General features: G+C 42.8%; 1 protein-coding gene across 1 annotated transcript in view; it reads right to left on the bottom strand.

The window, feature by feature from the left end:
- ank2a (ankyrin 2a, neuronal) overlaps positions 1 to 26,882 on the bottom strand; it is a 96,262-nt gene that overhangs the window by 53,790 nt on the left and 15,590 nt on the right. Inside the window, exons 8-38 of the mRNA XM_062551291.1 lie at positions 26,279 to 26,302; positions 24,153 to 24,251; positions 23,666 to 23,764; positions 23,209 to 23,307; positions 22,727 to 22,924; positions 22,391 to 22,489; positions 21,950 to 22,048; positions 21,494 to 21,592; positions 20,679 to 20,876; positions 20,179 to 20,277; positions 19,871 to 19,969; positions 19,308 to 19,505; positions 18,562 to 18,660; positions 18,256 to 18,354; positions 17,578 to 17,676; positions 17,330 to 17,428; positions 17,144 to 17,216; positions 16,216 to 16,345; positions 15,827 to 15,938; positions 15,610 to 15,713; positions 12,755 to 12,979; positions 12,258 to 12,356; positions 11,638 to 11,792; positions 11,043 to 11,254; positions 10,624 to 10,831; positions 10,438 to 10,534; positions 9,966 to 10,194; positions 7,953 to 8,078; positions 7,718 to 7,840; positions 7,446 to 7,478; positions 4,765 to 4,774 (exon numbers count right to left, since the gene is read on the bottom strand). Of these exons, the coding sequence (XP_062407275.1) occupies positions 4,765 to 4,774; positions 7,446 to 7,478; positions 7,718 to 7,840; positions 7,953 to 8,078; positions 9,966 to 10,194; positions 10,438 to 10,534; positions 10,624 to 10,831; positions 11,043 to 11,254; positions 11,638 to 11,792; positions 12,258 to 12,356; positions 12,755 to 12,979; positions 15,610 to 15,713; positions 15,827 to 15,938; positions 16,216 to 16,345; positions 17,144 to 17,216; positions 17,330 to 17,428; positions 17,578 to 17,676; positions 18,256 to 18,354; positions 18,562 to 18,660; positions 19,308 to 19,505; positions 19,871 to 19,969; positions 20,179 to 20,277; positions 20,679 to 20,876; positions 21,494 to 21,592; positions 21,950 to 22,048; positions 22,391 to 22,489; positions 22,727 to 22,924; positions 23,209 to 23,307; positions 23,666 to 23,764; positions 24,153 to 24,251; positions 26,279 to 26,302 (3,742 nt within the window). The remainder of the gene's footprint in view (positions 1 to 4,764; positions 4,775 to 7,445; positions 7,479 to 7,717; positions 7,841 to 7,952; positions 8,079 to 9,965; positions 10,195 to 10,437; positions 10,535 to 10,623; positions 10,832 to 11,042; positions 11,255 to 11,637; positions 11,793 to 12,257; positions 12,357 to 12,754; positions 12,980 to 15,609; positions 15,714 to 15,826; positions 15,939 to 16,215; positions 16,346 to 17,143; positions 17,217 to 17,329; positions 17,429 to 17,577; positions 17,677 to 18,255; positions 18,355 to 18,561; positions 18,661 to 19,307; positions 19,506 to 19,870; positions 19,970 to 20,178; positions 20,278 to 20,678; positions 20,877 to 21,493; positions 21,593 to 21,949; positions 22,049 to 22,390; positions 22,490 to 22,726; positions 22,925 to 23,208; positions 23,308 to 23,665; positions 23,765 to 24,152; positions 24,252 to 26,278; positions 26,303 to 26,882) is intronic.

A 26,882-nucleotide genomic window follows, 5' to 3' on the forward strand; every position in this document is an offset into this window, starting at 1 on the left:
CTGGTGGACTAACTGAGGGGTCAGCAGAGTGATCATCTTGTTTTACAGATGGTATCAAATGAGCTCCATCAGTATCATCTAAGACAACAGATAAGGTATTATTATTAGGGGTTGAGTAGCTGGGTATGTCTTCCTTTTCTGCCTCTTCAGTTGAGATAAGGCACTTCGACAGATCTGAATGATCCTCCCCACGCACATCCACAGCTGTTTGCATAGATACAAAATCCTTTGTGTCCTTAGTATAGTCCTCACTGTTTTTAAAGGCATCCTCTTCTTGGTTTGAGGTCCCAGGTAAATCTTCTTTTAAGACATCTTGAGGTAGTTCAACCTCTTGTGGGCTATGGCTTTCTGGTTTAGGAGATGTCAACACTGGGATGGAGTCAGCTGTCAAATCGGAACCAGAATCTTTGGAATCTGCTCTCTCTGCCATCCAGTCATGTTGAGCTTGTGACAAACTCGTGTCATCCTCTGACTCCTCTAGAGCAAACCTGACCTCCTTCTTAGTTTTATTTTCCTTCTCCATTTCATCAAATGTTTTGATCTTTGCTGCCATTTTAAACATTTCCTCTTCCGGAGTAAGCTGCTTTTGATCTGTCTCTAAGTTATTTTCATCCATGTCTATGGCCACCTTGTCTGTATCAGATGGCTTTGTGGGCATTGGAAGGCACTGTGTGTGAGATGTCATGCTGAATTCAAAATCACAATCATCAGAGGAATAGGCTCTTTCACAATCAACTTCTCTTTGAAAGTCAATTACAGTCCCTGACCCTGCAGCTTGTTTTGGTTCTGAAAAAAGCTCTGCTCTCAGTCCTACAGGGCTTCCCTCTAAGGAATCTGGGCAGGGAGAGTCTTTGGTTGGACTTGGCTCGATTGAATCAGGTGATTTATGTGAGGAACCATCCTCTTTGACAGGAGTGATCTCTAATGAGTCCCTCCGACATACACTGACACCATCATCCATCATTACAGACCTCAAAGCTTCAATGTTTGAAGGTCTGTGAGGGGTATCTTTCCCCTCTGTTTCAGAGCTTACAGTTTTCTGTTGATCTTGCATGGATACGTCAGACTCTGCTTGGAAAGAGGGGTCAGTTAGTTTTCCAGTCACATGATCAAATGCTGTAGTAGGTTTGGAACGACTGTGAACAGCATTATCCTCCTGGATGCTGGGGATTGGTGGGGAATGTTCACGATATCCTTCATGTCCTTGCCCTTCATCTGCACATGAATAAAGGATATCTCTTGATGAATTGGAGGCCACTTCATCTTCATCAATCTCAGGACTATCTTCAAGATCTCTGCTTTCAAACTCTCTTGAAATGACTATTGGGCTCTCCTCATCCAACTTGGAGGATACACACATGTCAAATTCCATGTCATTACTACTTTCTCTTTGGTATTCATTCTGTGAAGTATTAATCCCTGTACAAAACGTAAAGCTGTTATCCACAGTAGGAGATGTCTGCCTATAAAGTTGGTATTCGGAGTTGGCTTCAAGTTCTGCTTTGATGTCCGCACTGAAGTCCTCAGAGGGTCTCCTGTCTGGGCTAATCTGCATATCCTCAGATGACATCCGATCTTGATTCAGTGTTGGAGCTAAAATATGGAGTTTTTCATAACTAGCTACTCTTTCTTCATCATAAATGGCCCCTGCCCTTATCTCTGGTTCCTCATGTTGAACTGTTACTGATACCTCAGATTCATTCTCATTTACAATAGTTCTTTTTAGAACAACCTCCTCAAATTTCTCCTGCACTATCTCCTGACTTAACAAATGATCAGATACAACAGGCATCTCCTCTAGGTACTGCTCTAGTTCGCCACTTAGATGTGAGACCATGCCAGATAAGTCCTTCACTGAAGCTTTTGACTGGGAAATTCTTTGATTAATTTGAACTTCTTGGTAGGGAGTTTCCTGTGATTGATCAACAATGCCCTGACTAGCAAACTGATCATTCATAACTGGCATTTTCTCTAAGTACTCATCCAGGTCTCCAGAAAGATGTGACACCATGCTAGACATATCCATCACTGGTGCTGATGGTGTTGGGTATCCCTTTCTAACAATTGCAGAACCTTCTAGTAGAGGTTCCTCTGGCTGGTCTGGACTGCTAGTAATCCATTCATTTGAAGAACCATGAAGAAGCTCATCTTTTGGTGATGCATCTGAGGCACTTTCTGATCTTTCTAATTGATTATCATCTACATTGACAACCTTTCTTAACATAACCTCTTCAAATCTCTCCTGGACAACATCTTCATGTGTAGAATATTCAGACACAGCAGGGCTTTCATCTAGATACCCCTCAAGGTCTCCAGTAAGATGTGAGACCATTCCAGACATATCTCTCACTGATGCTGATGATGTGGGGGATGTCTTTCTAGTTACTCTTATTTCTTGGACTAGAGATTCTTGTATCTGATCTGTAGAATATTCAGACACAGCAGGGGTTTTATCTAGATACCCCTCAAGGTCTCCAGTAAGATGTGAGACCATTCCAGACATGTCTTTCACTGAGGCTGATGATGTGGGGGATGTCTTTCTAGTTACTCGTATTTCTTGGACTAGAGATTCTTGTATCTGATCTGTAGAAGATTCAGACACAGCAGGGGTTTTATCTAGATACCCCTCGAGGTCTCCAGTAAGATGTGAGACCATTCCTGACATATCTTTCACTGATGCTGAGGGGGATGTCTTTCTAGTTACTCTTATTTCTTGGACTAGAGATTCTTGTATCTGATCTATAGAATATTCAGACACAGCAGGGGTTTTATCTAGATACCCCTCAAGGTCTCCAGTAAGATGTGAGACCATTCCAGACATATCTCTCACTGATGTTGATGATGTGGAGGATGTCTTTCTAGTTACTGTTATTTCTTGGAGCAGAGGTTCTTGTAACTGATCTGATGAATCAGCCAGATTCTCACTCTCCAATGTGCCCTCAACCACATAACTTGTCACTGCCTCTGAAGCTAATGACTCACTGTCATCCTGTCCCCACTCAACTTTCAGTGGACTGTGGACAAGCTCATCTTTTGGTAAACTATGACCAAGTTCATCTTTTGGAGAACGGGAGTCAAATTCATCGAGGTCTCCAGTAAGATGTGAGACCATTCCAGACATGTCTTTCACTGATGCTGATGATGTGGAGGATGTCTTTCTAGTTACTCTTATTTCTTGGACTAGAGATTCTTGTATCTGATCTGTAGAATATTCAGACACAGTAGGAGTTTTATCTAGATACCCCTCAAGGTCTCCAGTAAGATGTGAGACCATTCCTGACATATCTTTCACTGATGCTGATGATGTGGAGGATGTCTTTCTAGTTACTCTTATTTCCTGGAGCAGAGATTCTTGTACCTGATCTGATGAATCAGACAGATTCTCACTCTTCAATGTGCCCTCAACCACATCACTTGTCACTGTCTCTGAAGCTAATAACTGACTGTAATCCTGGCCCCATTCGTCTCTCGATGAAGTATAGACAAGCTCATCTTTTGGTAAACTATGACCAAATTCATCTTCTGGGGAACTGTGATCAAGCTCATCTAATGGTGATACCTCTACACTCCCTTCTGGTTTCTCAAACGTCCATGTCTCTGGTTCCTGATTGTCTGTGCTGCTGACTCTTTTGAACACAACCTCTTCAAATGTTTCCTCTACAACACCTTGATCTGCAGAATGATCAGAAACAGTTGGTATTTTTTCTAGGTACTGGTCAAGATCACCAGTAAGATGTGAGACCATTCCGGACATGTTTTTCGCTGGTGCTAATGACGTAAGGGATGTCTCTCTAGCTATTTTCAACTCTTCAAGTGGAGGCTCCTGGATCTGATCATATGTATTAGTCAGACTCTCACTGTGCAGTGTACCTTTAGCCATATCATTTTTCATTGCCTCTAAACCCTCAGACTGACTAGCTTCTCCTCTGCTTATCTTTTCAAAAATGTCATGGACAATGTCTTTATCTGGAGAATGATCTGGTATGGGTGGTAATTTTGCCAGGTACTGATCAAGATCCCCAGCCGGATGTGACACCATGCCTGGCTGATCTTTCACTGTTGTCTTTGACTCAGTTAAAGTGCTTTGGCTTACTCTGACTTCTTGTAGACTTGCCTCCTCTAGTGAGCAAGGACTTAAGTGTCCCTCTTGTGATTTTTCAGATCTAATAAATTGTATATCACTTTCAACCTCCTCTAGAACTGATGACTTTTCAGGTGTGCTGACACCTCTTACTAAAACAACTTCCTCAAATCGTTCCTGCACATCTTCCTGATCTGAATGCACAACTGTTGTTTGTACTCTGTCTAGGTACTGGTCCAAGTCTTGAGTAAGATGTGGGATCATGCTATATTCTTCCCCTAGGGAACTAGTAATTGGCTTATCAGTTTGCCTTCTGGTGTCTTCTGAGACTTCAGATTGTATTTCATCTGCACAAATCTCCTTCCTCACAACCCTTTCTTCAAATATTTCCTGAATAATCACTTGCTCTGAGGATGCACTAGTAACTGCTGGAATTTTCTCTAGGTACTGTTCTAGGTTTTCTGTGAGATGTGAAATCATGCTAGACCTGCTTTCTTCAATTGTTAATGAGTCAGGATCAGTGTTACTGTCCAATTCTGTCTCTTGAGAAGAGGGTTTGTAATCTGCACTTTGTGATGCATTCAAACTGATTGGTTGATAATTTTTAAGTTTTTCTGGGATGCCAGTTTGAGTTATGGTTGGTTTGTCTGTTAAATGTGTGTTCTCAGAGGCAGTATCTGCACTGATGTCTAGCTGCCCAGAAACACATTTTGAGTTAATTTGGCCTGTTTGACCATCAGCTTCACAAGTTGTTTGAGAGATCACAGTGGTTGTTTTCAAGACTTTGTGCTCAAAAAGACCTGATTTGTTTTTGGATGGGTCCTGGCCTTCTTGAAATGCTTTCATTAATTCCCTCACAGACATGGTCTCCTCCAGCCTCTCAGTCTGAGATCTAGGAGATTTGGGGGACTTTGGTGGAGGTTCTTCACTCTCTTTCAGATAAGACTTACTTTGAATAGCAGTCACTTGTGGAGGCTTTCGCTTACGACTCAATCCCTCTTCTTCTTCAACTTTCTTTTGAAGTGCTTTTACCCTGTCTTTGATGGAGCCAATAGGTGTCTCTTCCACTGGTGGTGAAGTTGGCACTGGGCATGTGGTGGACACAGATTCCCCAAGAATTATGTCCCCATCCAGAGATTCTTCAGAACTGGCCCTCTGAAGTTCATCCTCTGAGCTTCCACCAGTATAGTCCCTGTCCCTAAGCTTCCGCCTAGCAGGTTTTTTGATGCCAGGAGGACGCCTCCCACCATCTCTGCATGCCACAACCTCTTCGACTCCATCCTGTGTAATTTCTCGATTGGAAAGATGATCGGATGCCACATGTGTTTTGAAACACTGGTCAGGGTCTGCACTAAGACGAATGGTCACACTAGACGTGTCCGTTAATGGTGCTGAGGACGTGGACGTGCCACTGACAGCTCTAATTTCCTGACAGCTTAATTCTCGAATATCGGTGTGAACTTTAGCCTGTGTGATTTCAGTGTCATTGAGGAATACCCATTCCTCTCTGGTTTCTGACAATTGGGTGTCTCTCTCTTTTTCTGATTCTGACAATGATCCTTCTCGCAGTATTTCACCAACCTTTTCCAGATCCTCCTTCACTTTTTCCATAATTTCAAAAGGCTCATCGGAATCGTCATGCATTTTTCGGATGGTCTGTGATCGCTTTGTGTCATCAAAAGAGTCAGGTTGTTCAGACAAGTTGGTTGTTAGTATGGCAGATATTTTGATAATGTCTTGTTTCATATCAGAGACCTCTGAGAGGAGGTCTGGACTTGCTAATGTGGCTGGGTCATTCGCCATGTGTGTTTGCAGGATGGATTCAGTTGACTCTGTTTCGTCATCATCTTTTTGATGACAAAAAGTAAATAAATGAAAAAAGGAAAATGAAGGGGGATAAGAAGACAAGTGCAAATCTCTGGTCAAGGCAGGAGAACAAGTATTAATCTTCAGTTGACAGGACAAGGAGGCTGGTTCACATGAAAATGACAGGCATTACATTTGACTGATGGATCCAGGAGACTTTCAGGTTGGCAGAGCAACAGCAAAGCGAAGCGAACAGAAGATAACCATATGAAAAATAGATGACCAGGAAATAACTTGCTTAAAGATATTATATGTTGAACTGCATATTCCTCACATATGAAGGAGGGAGTAAGAACAAAATACAAAAGAGAACACAAATAAAGTACAAACAGAAGGACTCAACAAACAAATAATTAAAACAAGCAAACAAACAAACAATAAACTACAACGCAAATGGACCACAGAAAGTGGAGATAAACCATCTCAAGATTGGTAGGTGAAAAATCAGAACAGCAATTACATAGCATTTTTGTGTGTAGGAAATCATAATTTGGCTAAAAGTGTACAGGCATATCTAGATTGTTTCTGTTTGAATCCTCAGATGCTATGGCAAATAAAGTCTGAGATAAATTGTTGTGAATTCTTGTTCACTGAAGGACAAATGTAAATGAAAGAGAAAAAAGTAAATGTTCTCTAAAAATTATAACAATGGTAATCTGAATGAACGCATGAGATAAATGTAAAAAAATATATACATATGGGTAAATGCTCTCTCGCAAGCAGAGGCAAGAACACTTCTAAACAGGCATCCATACTACACTTAGTAGACTGCACAATTACAAATGTATAAGTAGTGAAAGTCAAGTTATTTCCATGCAAAGTCAAAATATTGTGTCCATGCAATCCTAAACAAGACCAAATGCAAAAAATAGCGGGCAAAATGAAAAAGCTAGATTTCATCCTCAAATGATACAACTATCATTATTTTAAAATACACCAAAATTCATAACCACCACATTACAACAGACTAACTATTAATTAACCAAATAAAAAGTCAAACAGAACTAATGAATTTGATGGTACGAGCAATGACATATGGTTTAAAATACAACAAAGGAGAGTATAAGAGATGAAATGGGTGGTGAGAGCAAATTGCTTATCAGCCATAGCATATCAGCTTGGGATCCATGTACAGCTTTGCTCTAAGGGCCTCTTGGTTTACTACTGAATCTGCATAGCCTAAACACTATATCTGTGGTGTGATCACTATAGTCTTTACCACTGACATGTTATACAAATGCAATCCTAAAACCTATTGGTTGCCCACAATGCCCAGGTGGCAAAGTTAGTAAATACAGTCAGTCAATCGGTAATTCCGTGATAAAAATGTCTTACATTTCTCATGTGTCTTCTCGCTCTGAAGGGGAGGAAAGTTTAAAATTACTGCCACAATTATCACAAATACTGCATTATGTACTATTAAGTCTATTCAATGATGAACGTTATTACTAATACTGATACATACTGCATGTAAATAATATATATTTTAGAAATGTACCTCTTCATCTGCATCCTGATCTGAATCAGAGTCCTAGTAAGAGTAGAAGGTAAATTCATTTAGTGTGGTGTGACATGAACCAGTATGTTTCACTCTTCAATTCTTGAATTTCCCCTTGGGGATCAATAAAGTATCTATCTATCTATCTATCTTTCTATCTATCTATCTATCTATCTATCTATCTATCTATCTATCTATCTATCTATCTATCTACCTATCTATCTATCTATCTATCTATCTATCATAGGACATTTTACATGATTAAATCTTACTTTTGAATATGCAGGCAGGGTGATGTTTAGATTACAAATGGCATTGTGTGTAAGACTTCTATATGTACGGGGCTCCTTCGTGAAAGACAGTCTCCCACAAGGTTCTTGAGCGCTATCTCGAATCTGTTGATAAATCAAGTTAACATGTTGTGAAAAAACAGGAATGCAGACATGGCATTTAAAAAGTAGCAGTAGTATTGCGTCAAACAGAAGAAAGCTTTAAAGTCATTCTCACTTTGATGAACAATGCCAAGCGGTTTTCTTTGAAGGCAAAGAAGCTGAAGACATGATGCTGACCACTCTTAGTAAGAGGCACCAGGTTTCCAAAGCAGTCCGCAAAGATCGGTTTACCTTCTAAAACCTGAGAAAAATGAGGATGAATCAGACATAGGGCAGGCAACTAGGGATGCAACGGTACAGTTTTGCCACGGTTCGGTTTGTATCACGGTTTTTGGGCCACGGTAACGGTTCGGTTTCAATATATCAATATTATCTTGGCTCTAGCATACAGGAGGCTATGCCTTTTCTATTTCAAATCAAAAATGTGCTTCTACTTACACTTGCAGAGAAAATATTAAATGCATAGCCTGACACAGATGAAGCAGAATCACAAAAATGTATTAAAAGAAAAGAACACCATCATTGCCTTCTGTCATAAACAGGCAATGTTATCCATAGTGCAGTGCAGCATAAAGTAATGTGTAGTTATTTATTTAATAAACTCACTGTTCTTCACACATTTAAAGAAAATACTTAACTGTTATACACCCTCAAAAAAGTAGTGAACAATTCTGAAAATCTTCTCAAAATAATTGGCGAGGTAGTATTATGTGTAGTTTCAAATGGATATTTGATTTGGGAGTGCCTGCTCTGTCCTCTTTTATGAACGTAAAAAATGTAAACATAGACAAAAGTGCAGTGCAGCATTAAAAATATTAGAACAATGAAATGAACATTATTGCAACCTGTTGTCGGGGGGGGGGGGCAATATTCCGAGAAGAAAGTGGCAAATTTGCCACTTCACAAAGTGTCTGTTTCCCCTGCGTCTCCTGTCGTGTGTGTGTGTGTGTGTGTGTGTGCGTGTGTGTGCGAGAGAGTTGTGTGATTGACGAGTGGACGAGCGATTGACTGATTTAGCAGTGAGTTTATTGTTTTTCGAGTGGACACCTCCCGCTGCCCGTAGCCTAGCATGTACAACGTCAGGAAAATAAATGACCCGAGTTTGGAATGACATGTCAGCCTCCCCATCTCCTATAACCTCCCATCCCTACAATATTTTCCAGTAAACTATCAAAAAGAGAATACACTCAGCTGTGTCGGCGTCACGCTTTCTTAGGCTACTCTAGCGAGCAATCAACGCAGGGCAGAAACCACCGGTTACACTGTTACACACAGACTTCATAATGTGGCAAATTTTCGACCTTCTAAAGTGGCAAATTTGCGTCTTTACAAAGTATATATACGTGGCCCTAATACGCCGTCGTATTCGTTATGTCTTTGGGAATTATAGGAATATTGTTGTCGAAAGGCTGCAGCAATGGATGGTTGGGTTTTCGGTGGCAAACTAACTCTCCGTGCTGCTCCACTTAAGGTTACAGCCGGGTGATGAAGGCGCAAGTGGGCCGACATGTTGGATGTGTTACCTTTATTAGGTGATCGTTGTGAAGCAGTGCTTGCAATGCACACTGTGCTTTGTTTACTGACGGTCTTATTGCCTTGTTCGTGGGCTACTTCAAATGTCGCCATGATCATGCAGCCGCCGGTAAAGTTTGTTTCCTCTCACATGACTCCTTCATTTGCATTTCAACGCGCTTATTGGCTCTTGGGAAATTCAGTAAAATTCTGATTGGTTGTTGCAAGGTTGACGAGAGGCAAGCTGAACAGTCAGAGAAAACGCATCCCCCGGGTCCTAAGCACTCCTCTCTACCGCTCCCAGGCTACGCGCGCGCAATAACCTTGTATTAAATAAAAAGTTTAATGTCGCGTATACCGAAATATTGCGGTTTAGGTGAGTCTATTGAACCGAACAGGCCAAACCGAACGGTTCAATAAATTATTGAAAACCGTTGCATCCCTACAGGCAACACACACCGGAACTGTATGCGCTGTGAGCATTATGGTGGACAGACTGTAATATGGCCTTAGGGTAGCAGAGGTGCTCATCAGTATTTTCCTGTCCCTCCCCTAGCTCTATGTCTTATGGCCTACATGTATGCCTTGTGGGTAGAGTCACAGCTATGCTACGTACCTCGACATCTCGGCTGCGGGCCACCTCTGTGAAGTTCTCCTGCTGCTCCAGCGTCTTGTCCATTTTGTCATCTGTCATGCAGAAGCATCGCAGCCTGGCCTCTATGGGGTCCAGCGTTTTGGCGAAGATCACAAATTTGGCCATGTACGGGACGCAGATCATCTCCCGATATACCTGGGTCGAGAAGTTCACAGACTCCTGGATCTGCCGGCAGTCGATCAACCAGAATCTGAGACCAGAGAGACAAACCCATTACTGTACGTCCAGATCTAATTTACAGTTTAAAATGTACTGGCTTAATTAGCTTTGTAAAGACAACGGAAATACACAATTACTGCTTATACAATTATCCAATGCACTACTAACTTCAGACTGTTGACTCTATTGAAATGTCTGTTGATATTGAATGTTGACAACATTTCCTTGCCAGCCCTCTCCATGTCCTAAAGTGAACGCTCTCAGTAATACATACCTTGCTGAGACATTAGTGGTGAATGACACACACTGATTGACAAAGGTCAGAGGGGTGGACCCTGTGATATCTTCCCACTGAGCTGGAGTGGTACCACCTAGAAACGACAGAACTGATAATTACAACAACAAAAAAAAAACATTGGCTTCACATTTTATTGAATGAGGTTTGTTGGCCAATACTTGCCTGTGATGCTACACAAAAGTCTTAGGGTTGGCGTGTCTCCCCCAAACGCACAGTTCGTTCCATCGCTTGTTGAGCTCTTGGGAATTGGGATTGTCATAGTGATTGGCTTGTGGAACTTCCTCCTCCTTGGCTCCAAAGTTACAATTGGACTGAAGGTTGCTTTGTTACCCAGTATCCTCCTTATTAAATCATCATGGACTGGTTGGGCCTTTGAAAGAACAATCAGAAAATTACTCAAGCCTTTCATTTGACATTAAAAGGTTACAGGTCTCTTTATACTATCAACACACACCAGCCTTCTACAAATGTGGTCAAGAAATATCAATAAACATGAACTGGTTTGTAGTATTACTAAATCAGGTTTCCCTTACTCAAATTTAAGTTCCACTAACAGGTGTTTTGAATATGTTCAACGGTACCTGAAGTCCAACACGAATCCGTTTGGTGAGGGCGCCTTCAGGGAAGACAGCCTGGACTTGGGGTACTAAAGTGCTACTGAGGACACCTCCTTCCGGACCAATCAGGTGGCTGTCCTGCTTGATGCGGGAGACTACAGCAAAGTACTGCGGGAAGTCTCGTGTGATGATGCGGCAGATTCTTTTCTTCTCTAGCTCCTCAGGGGAGTCCAACTCTGTTTCAGTAAAATAATTCCAAAATCACACCAACTCAGCAAGTTACCAGCGAGGTATAATACAATTAGAGCTGCTATATTTATCTTCAGGGAAATAAAAAGAGAATATGTTGATTCCTAGAAATGTATTATCATAAAGGTCAAACCAACTCAATTTGCTACACACTCTCATACTGTACATTTACTTTGAAACTCAACTTGTATTGACAGCATTGCTGGGCTGACACTGTGTGTTATCTATCAAGTTCCAAAGTAGTACCCAATAGTGCTTATTTGCTGTATGTTTGGCCATTCATTGACTACCAGAGTGAAAATCCTTGTACTGTGTGAATGCATAGTGCTCGACCAATTACAATCGGACACTGAGGCCGCCTCTGTCTCACCCTCGTCCATGCCGTTGAGGATCTGGTTGAGCTCCTCCTCGGTGTGGTCACAGTGGTGCTCCCTCCAGCTCTCGCCGGTCTCACTGCGCAGGATGACCAGCTCCCGCTCGTCGCCCCGCAGCGCCGCAAAATGGGGGATCTCCACGATCACAGGCCTGGGGCGTGGTGACGACAGAGTGCACGGTCAGCAGGAGCGAATGGTCAGACTAATCTGGGAGTACATTTATCACGGCTTTTGGTGCATATCACCGTCACCTGAGCCGATTCAGGTGGAAACTAATTTTACCAGACAGTGCTGAAAAGAGTAAACTTGGTCATGCAAAATTAAAAAGGTTCTACATTAAACGTTCTCATGCGCAATCAGATTTCCAAATCAAAGGAACTTGAAGATGAAATCTAAATGAAAAAGAAAATAAAAAAAACTATGTACGTTGTCAAAACAATGGCAAATTATTGGACACAAAGAGGCTCGTAAAAAAATAACTGTGCAGATTTACAGATGGGTCAAAGGTCAAATCAAGAGAGGACATCACTAAAAGGGCAGCGTCCAGGAGAGGAGAGGGGTTGTGGAGGGGTGTGGAGACCAAGAGCCAGCAGACGTCTGTAAACGTTGGTCCTACCCGAGGAATTTTGTCCCAGGTGGGCCCAGTTGAAGAATTCGGCTGACCAGACTCTCTCCCTCATTGAGAGGGGGAGGAGCGGTGGGGAGGTGGAGTTTACTGATCCCAGAGCAGCATGGCAAAGAGAGAAGAGCACGACGCTCATGTCTTTACCATCAAAGAGCCACACAGAGCCAGGCCATGTGTGCTTCCCATGACACGTGTTAATACTATCCTAGCTTCTGATCATTATCAATCTTTCTTTCTGTACCAAGTCTAAATCTGTACCAAATTACAATTACCCTAAACAAATTGAAAGACATTATTCAGATAAGACAGATCTTATTCAAACTTCCTGTTAATGTACATAGAAATATATTATGACTAAGCAGAAAAAAATTTGGTCCGGCTATTCTAAATTTAAACGGAATGCAACTTATCCTCTGTGAGTGATTAACTTCCTGTAACACGCACACACTGCGCCCATCCTCAGACGGAGCTCTGTGTTTTTGTCTTACCCAAGAAACTGGGCTCCGGTGGGGCCGACCTCTATGATCCTGCCGGCCAGGCCCTCCCCCTCCACCATGGGAGGCATGGAGGCCAGCCGGTGTCTCTTGACGAGACGGCAGGTGACGCGGGTGGGGGCCGAGCACTTCTGGGGGGGGATCATGATGCGCAGGCCGTTATGGCGGCAGCCACGCATAGTCCCACCCCGGGCGTCCACCATGAAGCTGACCAGGAAGCTGTTAGGAAAGGAGTATAGACAAACAGAAGGGAACGCACACACATAAACAGAGACAGAGGTGGAGAGAGAGAGAGGCTTTAACGGAAAGAGTGTTTTTATTTTTGCTTTTTGATTTTTCAATTTTTTGATTGCTCCACTAGTTGCACAGCTTTTCTCAGTGGCTTTGGTACTTTTCTCAGATCAGAATTCTCAGCATTAAAATCCTCAGAACCAATCAATCACCTAATAAACATAATTACAAAGTGTCATTCTTTTGAACATTATTCAAATGCTACGGCAAATTCATGCAAAAAGATATGCACAATTGTCTGCTTTCCAGTCTTACCCAGCAAAACATCTAGGTACATTATCTTTTGCCATTTGTTTACATGTGATTTCTGAGGATTGATTCACTTTGTTAACAGGCAAAACATCTAAAGTCTAAAACCTCATCGGCCACCTCCAGTGGAGATGTCCCAGGCCAGGATAGTAAGAATCATTTGAGAACCAAAGCGACTGAGGAAAATGGTACAACTCACCAGTCTTTCCCCAGACATATTACAGACTTACAGTAAAGGTGCTCTGAGCAATGTTAAGCAGTCTCTAAGATTTTTTTGCCACATGCAACAAACATCTCCTCACAATTCCATAGCAGCCTGTCCCTTGAATTCACTGTAAAAAAGGCGGTATCTGTAGGCAGCCCAGGCTCCAAAAACGGCAACAAAAACAGCCTATTGCAGCCTGGACCATGAAACATAACAAACTTTTCCAGCCATTCACCGATGAGATGTGCGTTCAGGAGAGTTCCACTTGATGGGTAAGCTAGCTCTCAGTTTTGTTTGAACGTCAACAGAAGTGACGTTACCCAACATCGCTTAGAGCACCTTTAACCACAGAGGTCAGACCACACACTCAATTCACCACTCACACAATATTAAAGGTTTCACATTTTGGGTTGTTGGGTGCAATAGGGCAATGCTGTGCGGGAGGCGTCTTCTGTCCCTCAGCATTAGATTAACAAACAACCCCCTGTTGGGTTGTGCTACTCAAGCATGCTGCTGCAGTTATGTGTATGGTAGTCTAGGCTCAGTGAGCACTGTTCTGCATGCCACAGTCGGGAGAGATCTCATGGTCAACATGCTCTTTTACAGCACACTGACATCTTATGATGTTACTGAGGTTAGGAGAATCAGGTAGGATTAATAGGGGTGGGAATCACAGAACAACGCACGCATCAATAATGTCACAATACCTGCCTTTGATAACAATTATATCAATCACGATACAGCAATTTTTGCAATTACTCAAGCCATTGCAAAAGATTTGTCTATGTTATAACATCTGTGTTAATGACAAAGGGAAGCTGGGGTTATGTATTTATTTACTGCATTTCACAACTGAACTTTAACAGTGCACAAAGTGCACAGAGTTTAAGCTTAGTGCCTCTTAAAAATATCAAAATCATTTTGGATTCATTAATTTGATTAGCGCCACCATGAGGACACATGAAGGAGTGACACTTGGTGGAGAGAATGAAATTGGCCAATGAGTCAACATGGATTGTTGCACTATTTTTTACACATGAAGGATTGTTGCATTATTTTTTTTGGAAAAATATAAATATTTGGTGTCAGCATATCAATATATTGCCAAAAGAAGCTAAACAGTATATTGCTGTATCGATATTTTGTCCCACCCCTAATGATTAAGCATATTATTGTGTACTAAACATATCATAAGCATGCATACTGTTTAAAGCATGCATACTGGTCCATGCTGATAGCAAAGAAGTCTTAAGTAGGCTATGTTGCACCTTGGATGGGATAAGATTAAAGCAAGGAGTTTGAGTAAGTAAAAACAAGCCATGCAAAACAAGGAAAGGAACAACAGTGAAAGAGAGGTGACAGGGGAGGGAGGACAATAAATAAAGAAAGAAAGAAGGTTACAGAGAGAGAGAGATTGAGAGAAAGAGAGAGACACACAGAGAGAGCGAGAGAGAGAGAGAGAGACAGACAAAGTGAGAGAAAGAGGGAGTCTCCAAGGCTCCAGGGGCCAGAAGATCACCTGCTGTTGTCATGGTCAAGGAACGGAGATGACCGGCTGGAAGCAGAATTACAAAAAGCAAAGAGAGGGAGAGAGAGAGAGAAGGAGGAGGAGGAGGAGAAGAGCAGGAAGAAGAGAACAAGAGGAAAAGAGAAACAACACAGGGGTGAGAGTGCGGAAGAGACACACAAGGGTTATGGAGGTGAGAGGAGACAAAGGGGGTGAAAGAAAGAGACCAAAGCATGAGAAAATAAGCTTCACAAATCAAAATGATACACAATGATAAATGACTTGGTATACTGTGAGTGTGTGTTTAGCAACTGGCTAGCAACAACTGTTTTCCAAATTCAAGAGAGAGTTTCAGTATCTAATAAATGTATCTCTCTCTCTATCTCTCTATGTCTCTCCATGTGTGTGTGTGTGTGTGTGTGTGTGTGTGTGTGTGTGTGTGTGTGGTCTCTCTCTCTTTTTCTGGTTCTCATTCTCTACTTTTCTGTGTGTGTGTGTGTGTGTGTGTGTGTGTGTGTGTGTGTGTGTGTGTGTGTGTGTGTGTGTGTGTGTGTGTGTGTGTGTGTGTGTGCGTGTGCGTGTGCGTGTGTGTCATACCCAGAGTGCAGCAAGGTATTGGTCAGCAAGACATTGTCCAGGTGTTCAGCACCCCAGCTCAGACGATACGAGTCCTTCTCGTTCTCTCTGGCGAGCGATGCCACCTGGCGCACACACAGACACACACACCATCAAATTCAGTGCACTGCACACTGATCCAAACATACAGTTACAAAAAATGGCACATTAAAAGAAACATGGCAATACGCCAATGTACCTGGTGACTGGTGAGCATTTCTTCTATGAAAACACCATCTCTGTTATGGTAGCCTGGGTGTGTGGGGGTCCCATGGCCCCTACAGTGAAGATAGGACACAGATGACAATGTACTGATAGATGAACAGTTGAGGAATGCCAGTCACCCTTCAGCATTCGTGGACTGTGTGTTATCTTTCACAGATTAACATTTACAGTAGTATTCTAAATAAAAGGTTTTCTGTCAGGGTTAGTGACATTACATGTAATCTGTGATACAGACTCACAACCCGACAATCATTAACACATTTGGTGAGGTGATGACTAGCAGTCATTTGATCAGTATAACTTTAATACCTGTCCAGGTTGTAAATCATCCCATAGGTAATTTGATCAGTGTAACTTTAATACCTTTCCAGGTTATACATCATCCCATAGCTCATCCCCTCCAGGTACTGCCCAGGTAGGGAGTCGTCTCCCAGTTCTCGCAAGTCCTCTGCCCGCAGGTACTCTCCTCCGTCTCCAGTCATCGTGTCCTCACCTACAGACAGGGATGGCCATGCGTCTCAGTCTCTCTCAGAACGCAACAGGCCAATTCTCTGTTCATAGACTAAGACTAGTTCTGGACTATACGCTTGCTTTCGATAGACTAGGGCTAGGCTTAATCCATGCAGAGGAAACTGACCCTATAAGGTAAAGCAGAAACCCTTGCTCTGGTTAAAACCGTCCACGGCACAGCAAACAGGGGGGGAGTAAGTCGCAGGCTGGTACCCAGTGTTGATCATTATTTCTCATTGACACAGTTAAAGGTACTGCAAATGGTTATGATGGAAATCACACATACACACATGATGTCAATCATTAATACCTCCCCCCATACTCACTACTAAACAATACCATGGCAAAATAAAAGGTAGAGTATAATATACACACACTAACCATGCTGTTAGAAACCTACAGTTAGACTCTGAGGCCACACACCAAACTTGCTATAATCACACATGTTAAAGGGCACACCTTTGAAACCAAATCAACCGAATTCTATTTTGGCAACCAAATACCTTCCAATTCCACTGATACACCAGCAAAGGTCTCCTCTTCAATCTGGCACAAGACTACACAACACACAGCCACTAAGCGCCAATTCTTTGGAAAAACGACATGGCCCATGATCCATCACAACATTCTCCGTTGTGTACCAACTATGTGTTTTATGTGACAAGTCTTCTCACACAAACATAATACATGTATTGCAGATCACGCAGACTACTGTGTATGACAGCAAGTTATGAATTGCTACAGTATGTCATATGGTGATTGACAGGTAGGATTCACTTACCCTCCTCATCGGAAACATCCAAGACTTCAGTCATAGTCTCTGGAACATTCATCTTATGCTTCTCAGTAACAGTCTGTGATAAAACAGATGTGCATTAACAGATGACACATATCAATAAAATATTGATAGTAAATCAACCCATAAATTGGCAAATATGCTCCATTAATTAAAGGTCTGATCACTTACTGTAGTGGTGGTGATAATTTCTTCAGTGACTACTTTCAGTGTGTCCACTACTGAGATGTAGCCAAGGCGTTTAGCAATGGACAAAGCAGTGTTTCCATTCTGTAAGAATAAAAATGTCAGAACATTCTCATAACTATAATAATAACCCTTTGACATTATCTGTACCAATAAATCTATAATCTATATATATTGATTAGCTGAGCAATGTGCATAACACAGACTGGCGTAAAATAACAGTATATATTTACCACAGTGGTGGCATTGGGCTTGGCTCCATGCTGTAGCAACACATTGATCACGTGTGTGTTCCCCTGTTGGGCTGCCTGATGAAGAGGAGTGTAGCCACTCTGGAAAGGGCAGATACAGTATCAGCATAATAAATATCACATTTTTCATATTCACATTTCATTGCTTGCTTGCTTGATTGATTGATTTAACATTCACATAAAAGCAACACACTTGTGGGAAGACAAGACATATAAAAGCAACTTATATTTAGAGACGTGGAGAGTTATTTTCAGACTTATTTTCATTGTTGTCGTATGTTATAATTACCACTGGTATAATTACTTATTACTAATTACTATTACCTATTACAATTATTATTCTTTGCTAGCCTGGGTGTTCCCATCCTGCCTTGCGCGGTGATTTCATTCACGCTCCTAAGGCAGTCTGGAAACTACAGCCCTCATTTTTGACTGAGATAGGGGATCAATCACAGAACAGGGGGGAAAGCAAGACCATGATGAGCTATGCACAGACGCATTTGATAGACATCCGTGGCGCCCAATGAACTCTCAAATACGAGAAAATGAACGTTAAGTTGCCAGACCACGTCTCATTTGAGAAGTGGTAGGCGCTAACCAGGCTAATTCTTTGCAGTGTCATACAGTCACTTGCCAAATCCCTTGGACCCAAAGACCTACCTTTGTTTTGGCATTGACGTTGGCACCTTGCTGCAAGAGGAAGTTCACCATTTTGACATTTCCATAGTGACAGGCTACGATGAGTGGAGTGTAGCCAAGCTGTGAGGAAAGAGAGAGAAATATCATCAGGTCATCTGAAGCCATACCATGAAACCCACACTTCTGACATATTATGCCCATGGCACGTGTTCTTCCACAGGAGTGAATGGTTTAAAATCAGACTCAGATTCTCAGATTCTCGATGATCAGATTCTCGATGAGGTTTGTTTGGAGATCAGTCTCATGTGGCTGTTGCCCTGCTCTTGCCTTTGTCTGATGGTCGAGGTTGGCGTTGTTCTTGGCCAGAGTCTCTGCTGCGTTCACTCGGTCCTCCTGGGCTGCCAGGTGCAGGGACGTCAGTCCACTCTGTGGGTCACACCACACTGAGGCTCAGTACGCATCTAGGAGTCCCACTATCCCACTAACACACAACTAGTGGACCGGTGAACAATAATCCTATTAAAGGCAGCACAACTAGAAAACACAAATACAGTAGTGAACTAGTGAACAATAATTCAGAACTTAGGATGTGGTATTGCTGTTTTATGTGGTTTTACCTTAAAGCAAGTATTGTAAATGTATACATATATACATGCACTTGAATGGGACTCCTGGCAGTATACTCTCCTACAGTATGTGCAGGGCACAGAGGTTTGTGACTTTTGTGTTGACTTGCATTGTATTTAATACAGCGGCCTCAAGTGGTACACCGTGGTATTACATGAGAGCTGGTCTTCTGCTAGTTGGTTTGCACGTTATCTTCAGTGGACAGCTTTACAGCACAGAGCTTATTATGCCAAACCTGTTGATTCTTAACATTTTGTTGATGTTTCTGGGCATCATCCCGCCATCATCAGAAAGTGCATGACACTTCAGCAGGAGTTTTGCCATTATTGGATGTTTTAAACTAAAAGAAAATGCCACTTAGCTACTTTAAACTACTTACATCAATGTCTGGTCTTCCTGTAATCTTACTCTGATAATAGCAAAGTATCCACTCTTAATTGGCTGACCTTGGTCGGGGCGTTGACCACAGCGCCTCTCTCCAGCAGCAGGGCGGCCATCTCACCGTGTCCCTCCTGAGAGGCCAGGTGCAGCGGGCTGACCCCCTGCTTGGTGAGCACGTTGGTCTCAGCGCCGTACTGCATCAGCGCTGAGGCGATAGCTGTCTGGTTCTTTTTCGCTGCAATGTGGAGGGGGGTGTAGCCATTCTGTCGTGACGGGACAAAATGGACGGAGTATGAGGAGGTCGGCAGACAGAAATGTAACCAACATGATTTAATCTACTATATCCATGTCTTATTTGAACCCATTAAATCTTCTGGATTGTCTCCAGACATTTTAAAACTGTTGAAGGGCAACAGCCCTCTCCTCATGTCACCAAGGCACTGATGGTGATGATGGGATGTGAAAATAGCTCTGTTGTTATGGCAGCTGTGCCTACTGCAGAACTGACTCACTTCCTACGGTTCAACATTATAGCATACAGTACTTGTTTTCAATCTTAGTGCTGATGAAATACTGTGAGACTTGTGTTGGTATAGGCTACTGTGAGAGAGCTCTGTGTCTGTCTAACCTTGGCTGTAGCGTGAGGGGAGGCTGATTTCTCCAGGAGAAGGAGCGCCACCTCCTGGTTGTCATAGTGAGCTGCAACATGGAGTGGAGTGAGTCCATTCTGGGAAAAGAAACATATCAAAAACTAATGTAAATTACTTCACTATACCACAGATCATATCTCTGGAATTAATTCTGATAATGGTACAAGAAAAAGTGTTTGTTTCAAGCAGCCTATAATTCAAGGATCGGAAAGACAGTTGGGTAATTTGTTTTTTAATTGACAGCTTTTTTCAGAATTTTGTACAGTTTGGAAAATGGTTTTAGTACCTTCCCCGCATCATCAGGAAGTGCATGACGCTTCAGCAGGAGTTTTGCCACATCCAGGCTTCCATACTTAGCAGCTACATGTAAAGGAGTGAATCCTTTCTGCAAAGGGAGAAAAAAGAGGACTTTGTATCTGCAAAAGAGCATTTTGTATCTACAAACAAACAACCTTTAGTGAACTGTGAGTATGCCCAGCATGTGTGTGTGTGTCTATCTCTCTGCGTGTGAATGTTTGTTTATGTGTGTGTGTGTGTGTGTGTGTGTGTTTGTTTGTTTATGTGTGTGTTTATGTGTGTGTGTGTGTGTGTGTGTGTGTGTGTGTGTGTGTGTGATTATGTATGTGCGTGTTTGTGTGTGTGTGTGTGTGTGTGTGTGTGTGTGTGTGTGTGTGTGTGTGATTATGTATGTGCGTGTTTGTGTTTGTGTGTGTGTGTGTGTGTGTGTGTGTGTGTGTGTGTGTGTGTGTGTGTGTATGTGTGTCGGTGTGTTATCAGCTGCCCTACCTTGGTGGCCAGGGAGTGTGAGGCTCCGGCCTCCAGCAGCACGGCGGCCGTCTCCAGCTGGCCCTCCCTGGCGGAGATGTGGAGGGGGGTGTAGCCGTTGGTGGTGGCTGCGTCGGGGTGAGCCATGTGCTGGAGCAGCAGCTGAACTATCTCCGTCTTGCCCAGCCGAGACGCAATATGCAGGGGCGTCTGGTCCTCCTGCACACCGACACAGTGCATGAGTTAGTCAAGTACTTTTAGCTACTCTGGAGAGAAAAGTCACAGAGGACAAAAACTGAAGTGATACTGTATGTGTGAATGCGCATAACTAAGGGTAAGGGGTGAGGAGAAGGGGTAAGACAGAGAAATGGGATTCAGCCTAAATCTATCATTTTAATTTCAAATTCAAGGATATGCTTGAAACACACTAAACCAACCAACCGACATCTAAACTAAATATAATTCTATACCAAATCTACATATTATACATATGATAATAATCTATCATATGAATAATCTATCATATGAATCTAATCTTATGATATCCAGTAAATGTAATTTTAATATTGGTTTAAACATAACATTTTAGTTAAAACAGCTTCTATAACTTTTCTCAACACAGACAGGTGATACTGTCTTTCTGGATAGTTACTACATATCTGTGTTGAGAGTTGCCTTGTGTGTGAGAGTGTTCTCAGGGCTGGAGTGTTCTGAGTGGAGTGTTCTGAGTGTTCTCAGGGCTGGAGTGTTCTGAGTGGAGTGTTCTGAGTGTTCTCAGGGCTGGAGTGTTCTGAGTGGAGTGTTGTGAGTGTTCTCGGGGCTAGTGGGGGTCTTACTCTGGCCATGGAGTCCACCAGCGCCCCATTCCTCAGGAGACAGCGCACTACTTCAATCTGACCAGCACGCGCAGCCATGTGGAGGGCTGACTCTCCTCGCTGTGCACGCGCGCGCGCACACACACACACACACACACACACACACACACACACACACACACACACACACACACACACACACACACACACACACACACACACACACACACACACACACACACACACACACACACGCACACACACACACAGAGACAAACCAAGTCAGCATTCAACTACAGACCATGTTTTAAATTCAAATGGAAAATGTATTATCAATGCCTTTTGGATGAACCCGAATTTGCAGCATATTAAATGACTGCTAAATCTATCCTAAAACACTGCATTACAACATTACAACATGTGTCACTTGGTTAGTCTGTTCTAGAGGCAACAATATGCTGCATGGCCAATGCTCACAATGTTGCGGACATCAGGCGAGGCGCCATTTTGGAGTAGCAGCAGAACAATGTTGAGGTGGCCCATGAAGGCAGCAACGTGGATGGGAGTAAGACCAGACTGAGGAGAGAGAGGGAGAGCAAAGAAGAGAGAGATGGGGAGAAAAGAGAGAGAGAAAGAAAGGGAGAGAGAGAGTGAGAGGGAGAGAGAGAGATTAAAGAGAAGAGATTATCATATGGGAACAGAGGGTTTGTTTCCAAAATGTTTAGAAAGTAGAAACACAAAGACTTTTGTAAAGAGAAACTTCAGTTTTAAACACATAAATTAGACACATTATGACGAATGGCATTTCCAACCACAGCAAGTATTTAGAAACACAAAGAGTGTTTACGTTTTAAATATGCAACTTAGACTCATTTGAATGGCATTTGCAACCACAGCAAGCCTGGTCTGAGTGCTCACCTCAGTGATGGCCTGGATGGAGGCTCCATACTTCACCAGCAGCTCCATCACCTTCACCCGGTTCTTCTTACAGGCAATGTGCAGGGGCGTGAAGCCATTCTGAACATCGAGCACACACACACAGGGGAGCACACATCGATCAAACACTACAAGCAGGACCGTCCACTACACATGAGGATGAGGCCTAGTCCTGAGCACTTTGACATTTTTGGTCATTTTTTACATTGGTCAATTGTTTTTTTTAATGTTAAAAGAGAGGTTTGTATCTGATAAACCAGCCCGCAATGGAACTAAATACATTTTTTCATCAACCTCTGGGCTACTCTGGGAACGTACCAGCGCCCGGGCGTTGGGATTGGCCCTCTTGTCCAGCAGGAGCTTGGTGACCCGGTAGTGGCCGCAGTGGGCAGCGACATGGAGGGCGGTCAGATAGTCCAGGGTGACGTCGTCCACCGGCGCCTTGTGCTGCAGCAGGTGCTTCACACAGTCCACGTGGTCTCCCTGAGCGGACATGTGCAGCGGGGACAGACCGTTCTGTGTGTGTGTGTGTGTGTGTGTGTGAGAGAGAGAGAGAGAGAGAGAGAGAGAGAGAGAGAGGGAGAAAGAGGGGGAATGTGTGTGAGTAGTGTGAAAAAAGACAGTCAGTGAGGTAAGGATGGAGTGAAATAGAGATAGGGAGAGGGAGAGGGAGAGACTTACAGTAGGGATTATGGAGGCACAGCTCACTAAAAATATTTTGATATTTTAGGCAAGTCGTGCAGTTTGTGTGTGTATTACTAGATTTGTGTGTGTGTGTGTGTGTATGTGTGTGTGTGTACCTTGGTCCTGGCCAGAATGGGTGCTCCTCTCTCTAGCAGTAGCTCCACTGCAGGATCATGCCCGCTCCTGGCTGCACAGTGTAGTGGGGTGAGGCCATCCTGTCATGCATAGACACACACACACACACACACACACACACACACACACACACACACACACACACACCACAAACACACATACACACACACACACAGAATTAGTCTCTTTCATTCAAACCATGGGATTCTTACTGTGCATCACTGTAGACTGCTGTTGAGGATTCATATTTGCATAATTAACATCATAATTATGCCCTCAGATGCAGACACAGGTCACAGACAATTTCTATGTTTGTCTATATATAGTCATTGCTACAAACACTTCTAGTGGGCCTTTGAGCAATGCTACAGTGCAAGAAGGGGCCTTTTCCTCACAGTAGAGTGATCCTCCAAAGAGATCATCATCCCTGTCACTTACCCTTGTCTTAGCATCAATCTGGCCTCCTCGGTCTAGCAGAAGGGCGATCATGTTGGTGTTCCCTCGCTTGGAAGCCACGTGAAGGGGAGTTATTCCATTCTAGAAGGTACCGAGATGGAATGGGTTACAATTCCAAATGCTCAAGTCCAAAACAAATAAATTCATATCGGTCTACTACAGTCTATGTTAATTAACACAACTCATTAGTATAGATGTTAGCCCTGCCTTGAGAACTATGGCAAAACAGGCCTATTAATGATGCATGGACAAATGTTCAGGAATACTTTCTCAGCAGATGGTCATTAGCCAATGTGCTGACATTGGACTGATGACAGTCCAAGGTGAATAGATTCTGGGACGCCAAGTTCTACTCAGAAATAGCCCATTGTGAGGTCCTAGAAGGGCACCACTGAACCAGTGGCTTAAGTAGCTTCCGAGACGACCCGGAGTGTGCAGCCCTGATTGGCTGAGGCTGGGTTTTGCGTACCCTGGCCGTGAAGTCGACCCCAGCCCCTCTGTTCAGCAGCAGTGTGGAAACATTTACATTGCCATAGTGCGCAGCGATGTGCAGTGGGGTGAAGCCACTCTGTTAGGGGGAGAAGAGGCATGGACAAGGGGCACAGAGCACACATGAAGAGAAGTGAAAGAGAGCCAGAAGGAAAGAGGGAAGAAAGAGAGAGAGAGAGAGTAAAGCAAGAAGGCAGAGAGAGATAAAGGAGAGACACAGGGAGAGATACAGGGAGAGATACAGGGACAGAGAAGGCAAAAAGATTGAGGATCTTTTTCAAACATTTGTTTTAAACATCTATCTCCTCTAACATGCAGCATTCCAATGAAGACTTGCAATTACAGTACAGACATAAAAAAAGATGCAAGGCATTAAGAAAAGGACAAAAGAAACTCGTCCAAAAAGTAATGTTTGGTTGTAATCATTATAAAATAAGACTCTCCCATGCATGAAGTTAACAAAAAAAGTTTTGAAGAGCTCAAGACAGTTATTAACTGAACAGTAGTAGTAGGAGATCGGGAAAAACTGAAACGCAATGACGTGTTCTGAAAGGAATATACAAGTAGCCACTACTCACTATGGTTATCGACTTAAAGGGATATTCCGCCATTTTTGGAAATACGCTCATTTTCCACCTCCCCTCGAGCAAAACAATCGATATTTACCTTGTTCCCGTTCATCCAGCCATTCTGTGAGTCTGGCGATACAACTTTTAGCTTCAGCCTAGCATAGATCATTGAATCGGATTAGACCATTAGCTTCTCGCCTGCTAGCTTCATGTTTAAAAGTGACTAAGATTTCTGGTAATTTTCCCATTTAAAACGTGTCTCCTCTCAAGTTAGAAAGTGCAATAAGACCAACTGAAAATGAAACCTGGCGTTTTTCTAGGCTGATTTGACATGGAACTACACTCTCATCTGGCGTAATAATCAAGGCAACTTGCAAACGTACCATAGGCGCAGTGATATCGTATGCAGCATCTGAAAATAGTCCCCATAGACAGCAAGCAGTAGTAGTGCCAGTAGTTTGCAAGTTGCCTTGATTATTACGCCAGATGAGAATGTAGTTCCATGTCAAATCAGCCTAGAAAAACGCCAGGTTTCATTTTCAGTTGGTCTTATTGCACTTTCTAACTTGAGAGGAGACACGTTTTAAATGGAAAAATTACCAGAAATCTTAGTCACTTTTAAACATGAAGCTAGCAGGCGAGAAGCTAATGGTCTAATCCGATTCAATGATCTATGCTAGGCTGAAGCTAAACGTTGTATCGCCAGACTCACAGAATGGCTGGATGAACGGGAACAAGGTAAATATCGATTGTTTTGCTCGAGGGGAGGTGGAAAATGAGCGTATTTCCAAAAATGGCGGAATATCCCTTTAATACTACAAATGAACAATTACGGTACATATGGACTCAATATGGACACATAAACCGAAATATAAATATTAACTTCTGCTTAGGAGAGCAGGGTCAGACACAGCACAGTTCTTTCCTTACCTTCCCATTCTGAGAGACATGGTGCAATTTGAGAGACAGGATTAAGAAAAGGGGTGCAGTGTAACGTGACTGAGACTTACTACACATATACTGGTATTTACAGGGAAAATAAGGGTGTTCAGGAACGTGAATGGCTGGCATGCAGAGCTAAGGCTAGTTCAGTTGCCGTATACTATTTTGCTCCTAGACAAGTATTTCATAGACATTTACACAATACAAAAAGAATACCACAAAACACTGAAATCAAAATGCATGTCTACACTATTTTGAAACAAGAAGAATCCTGGTGAAATGGTAGCCAACAACAGCTGACCCAACCTCTGGTAAAACATGGTCAAACTTAAACAAAAAGTGAAGAAACACATACACCAAAAACAAAAACAAAATATTATCCATTACACTATAACATCTGGCATAAGAGCAGACCACCATGCCTCTACCAGACTGAACACTGACCACAGACCATGAGAAGAGGACATACAGTGGTACTCTGACTCCCCTCATGCAGTAACCAACAACACCAACAAAAAGAAAAACTGACCCCGGGCAGCAAATGACACATACAGTACGAAAAAAATGCAGAGATGAACTGAATGTGCCTCAATACCTCTGTTGTCCTATTGACCATCATCTGGGAGGGTCGCAACATAGAAAAGGAGAGCAACAAGACATTTCAAACGGCTGTACCCTCAGCACCAAGGACACAGTGTGGGCCATGCCCGTAAATATTCTTGACATACGAACAAATAACACACGGCAAGCATTCCATTGTACTGTTTCAGTACTGTTACTTAATTTAGTCAGCATGTACAGACATGTAGGGTTTTTTGTAATTATTACTCACCTAATCCAATCTCAACACTTCTTTCACTTCTCCTCCATCTTTCCTCTCTTTTCTATCCCCCTATACTGGTGTCTCTTCTCCTCCATGTTTCCCTCTTTTCTCCGACTCCATCTCCCTGCCTCTTTTCTCCTCCACCATCTTCCATCTCCCTTCTACCCCCCTTTACTTGTGTCTCTTCTCCTCCATCTTCTATCTCTTTTCTATTCCCCTTTACTTGTGTCTCTTCTCCTCCATCTTTCCCTCTCTTCTCCTCCTCCATCTTCCCATCTCTTTTCTCTTCCTCCATCTCCCCGTCTCTTTTCTACCCCCCTTTACTTGTCTCTTTCCCTGCACTAATACACTGATACACTGATATCCTCTTACACCC

Source organism: Sardina pilchardus, chromosome 2 (genome assembly GCF_963854185.1).
Source record: "Sardina pilchardus chromosome 2, fSarPil1.1, whole genome shotgun sequence".
Classification (NCBI taxonomy): Eukaryota; Metazoa; Chordata; class Actinopteri; order Clupeiformes; family Clupeidae; genus Sardina; species Sardina pilchardus.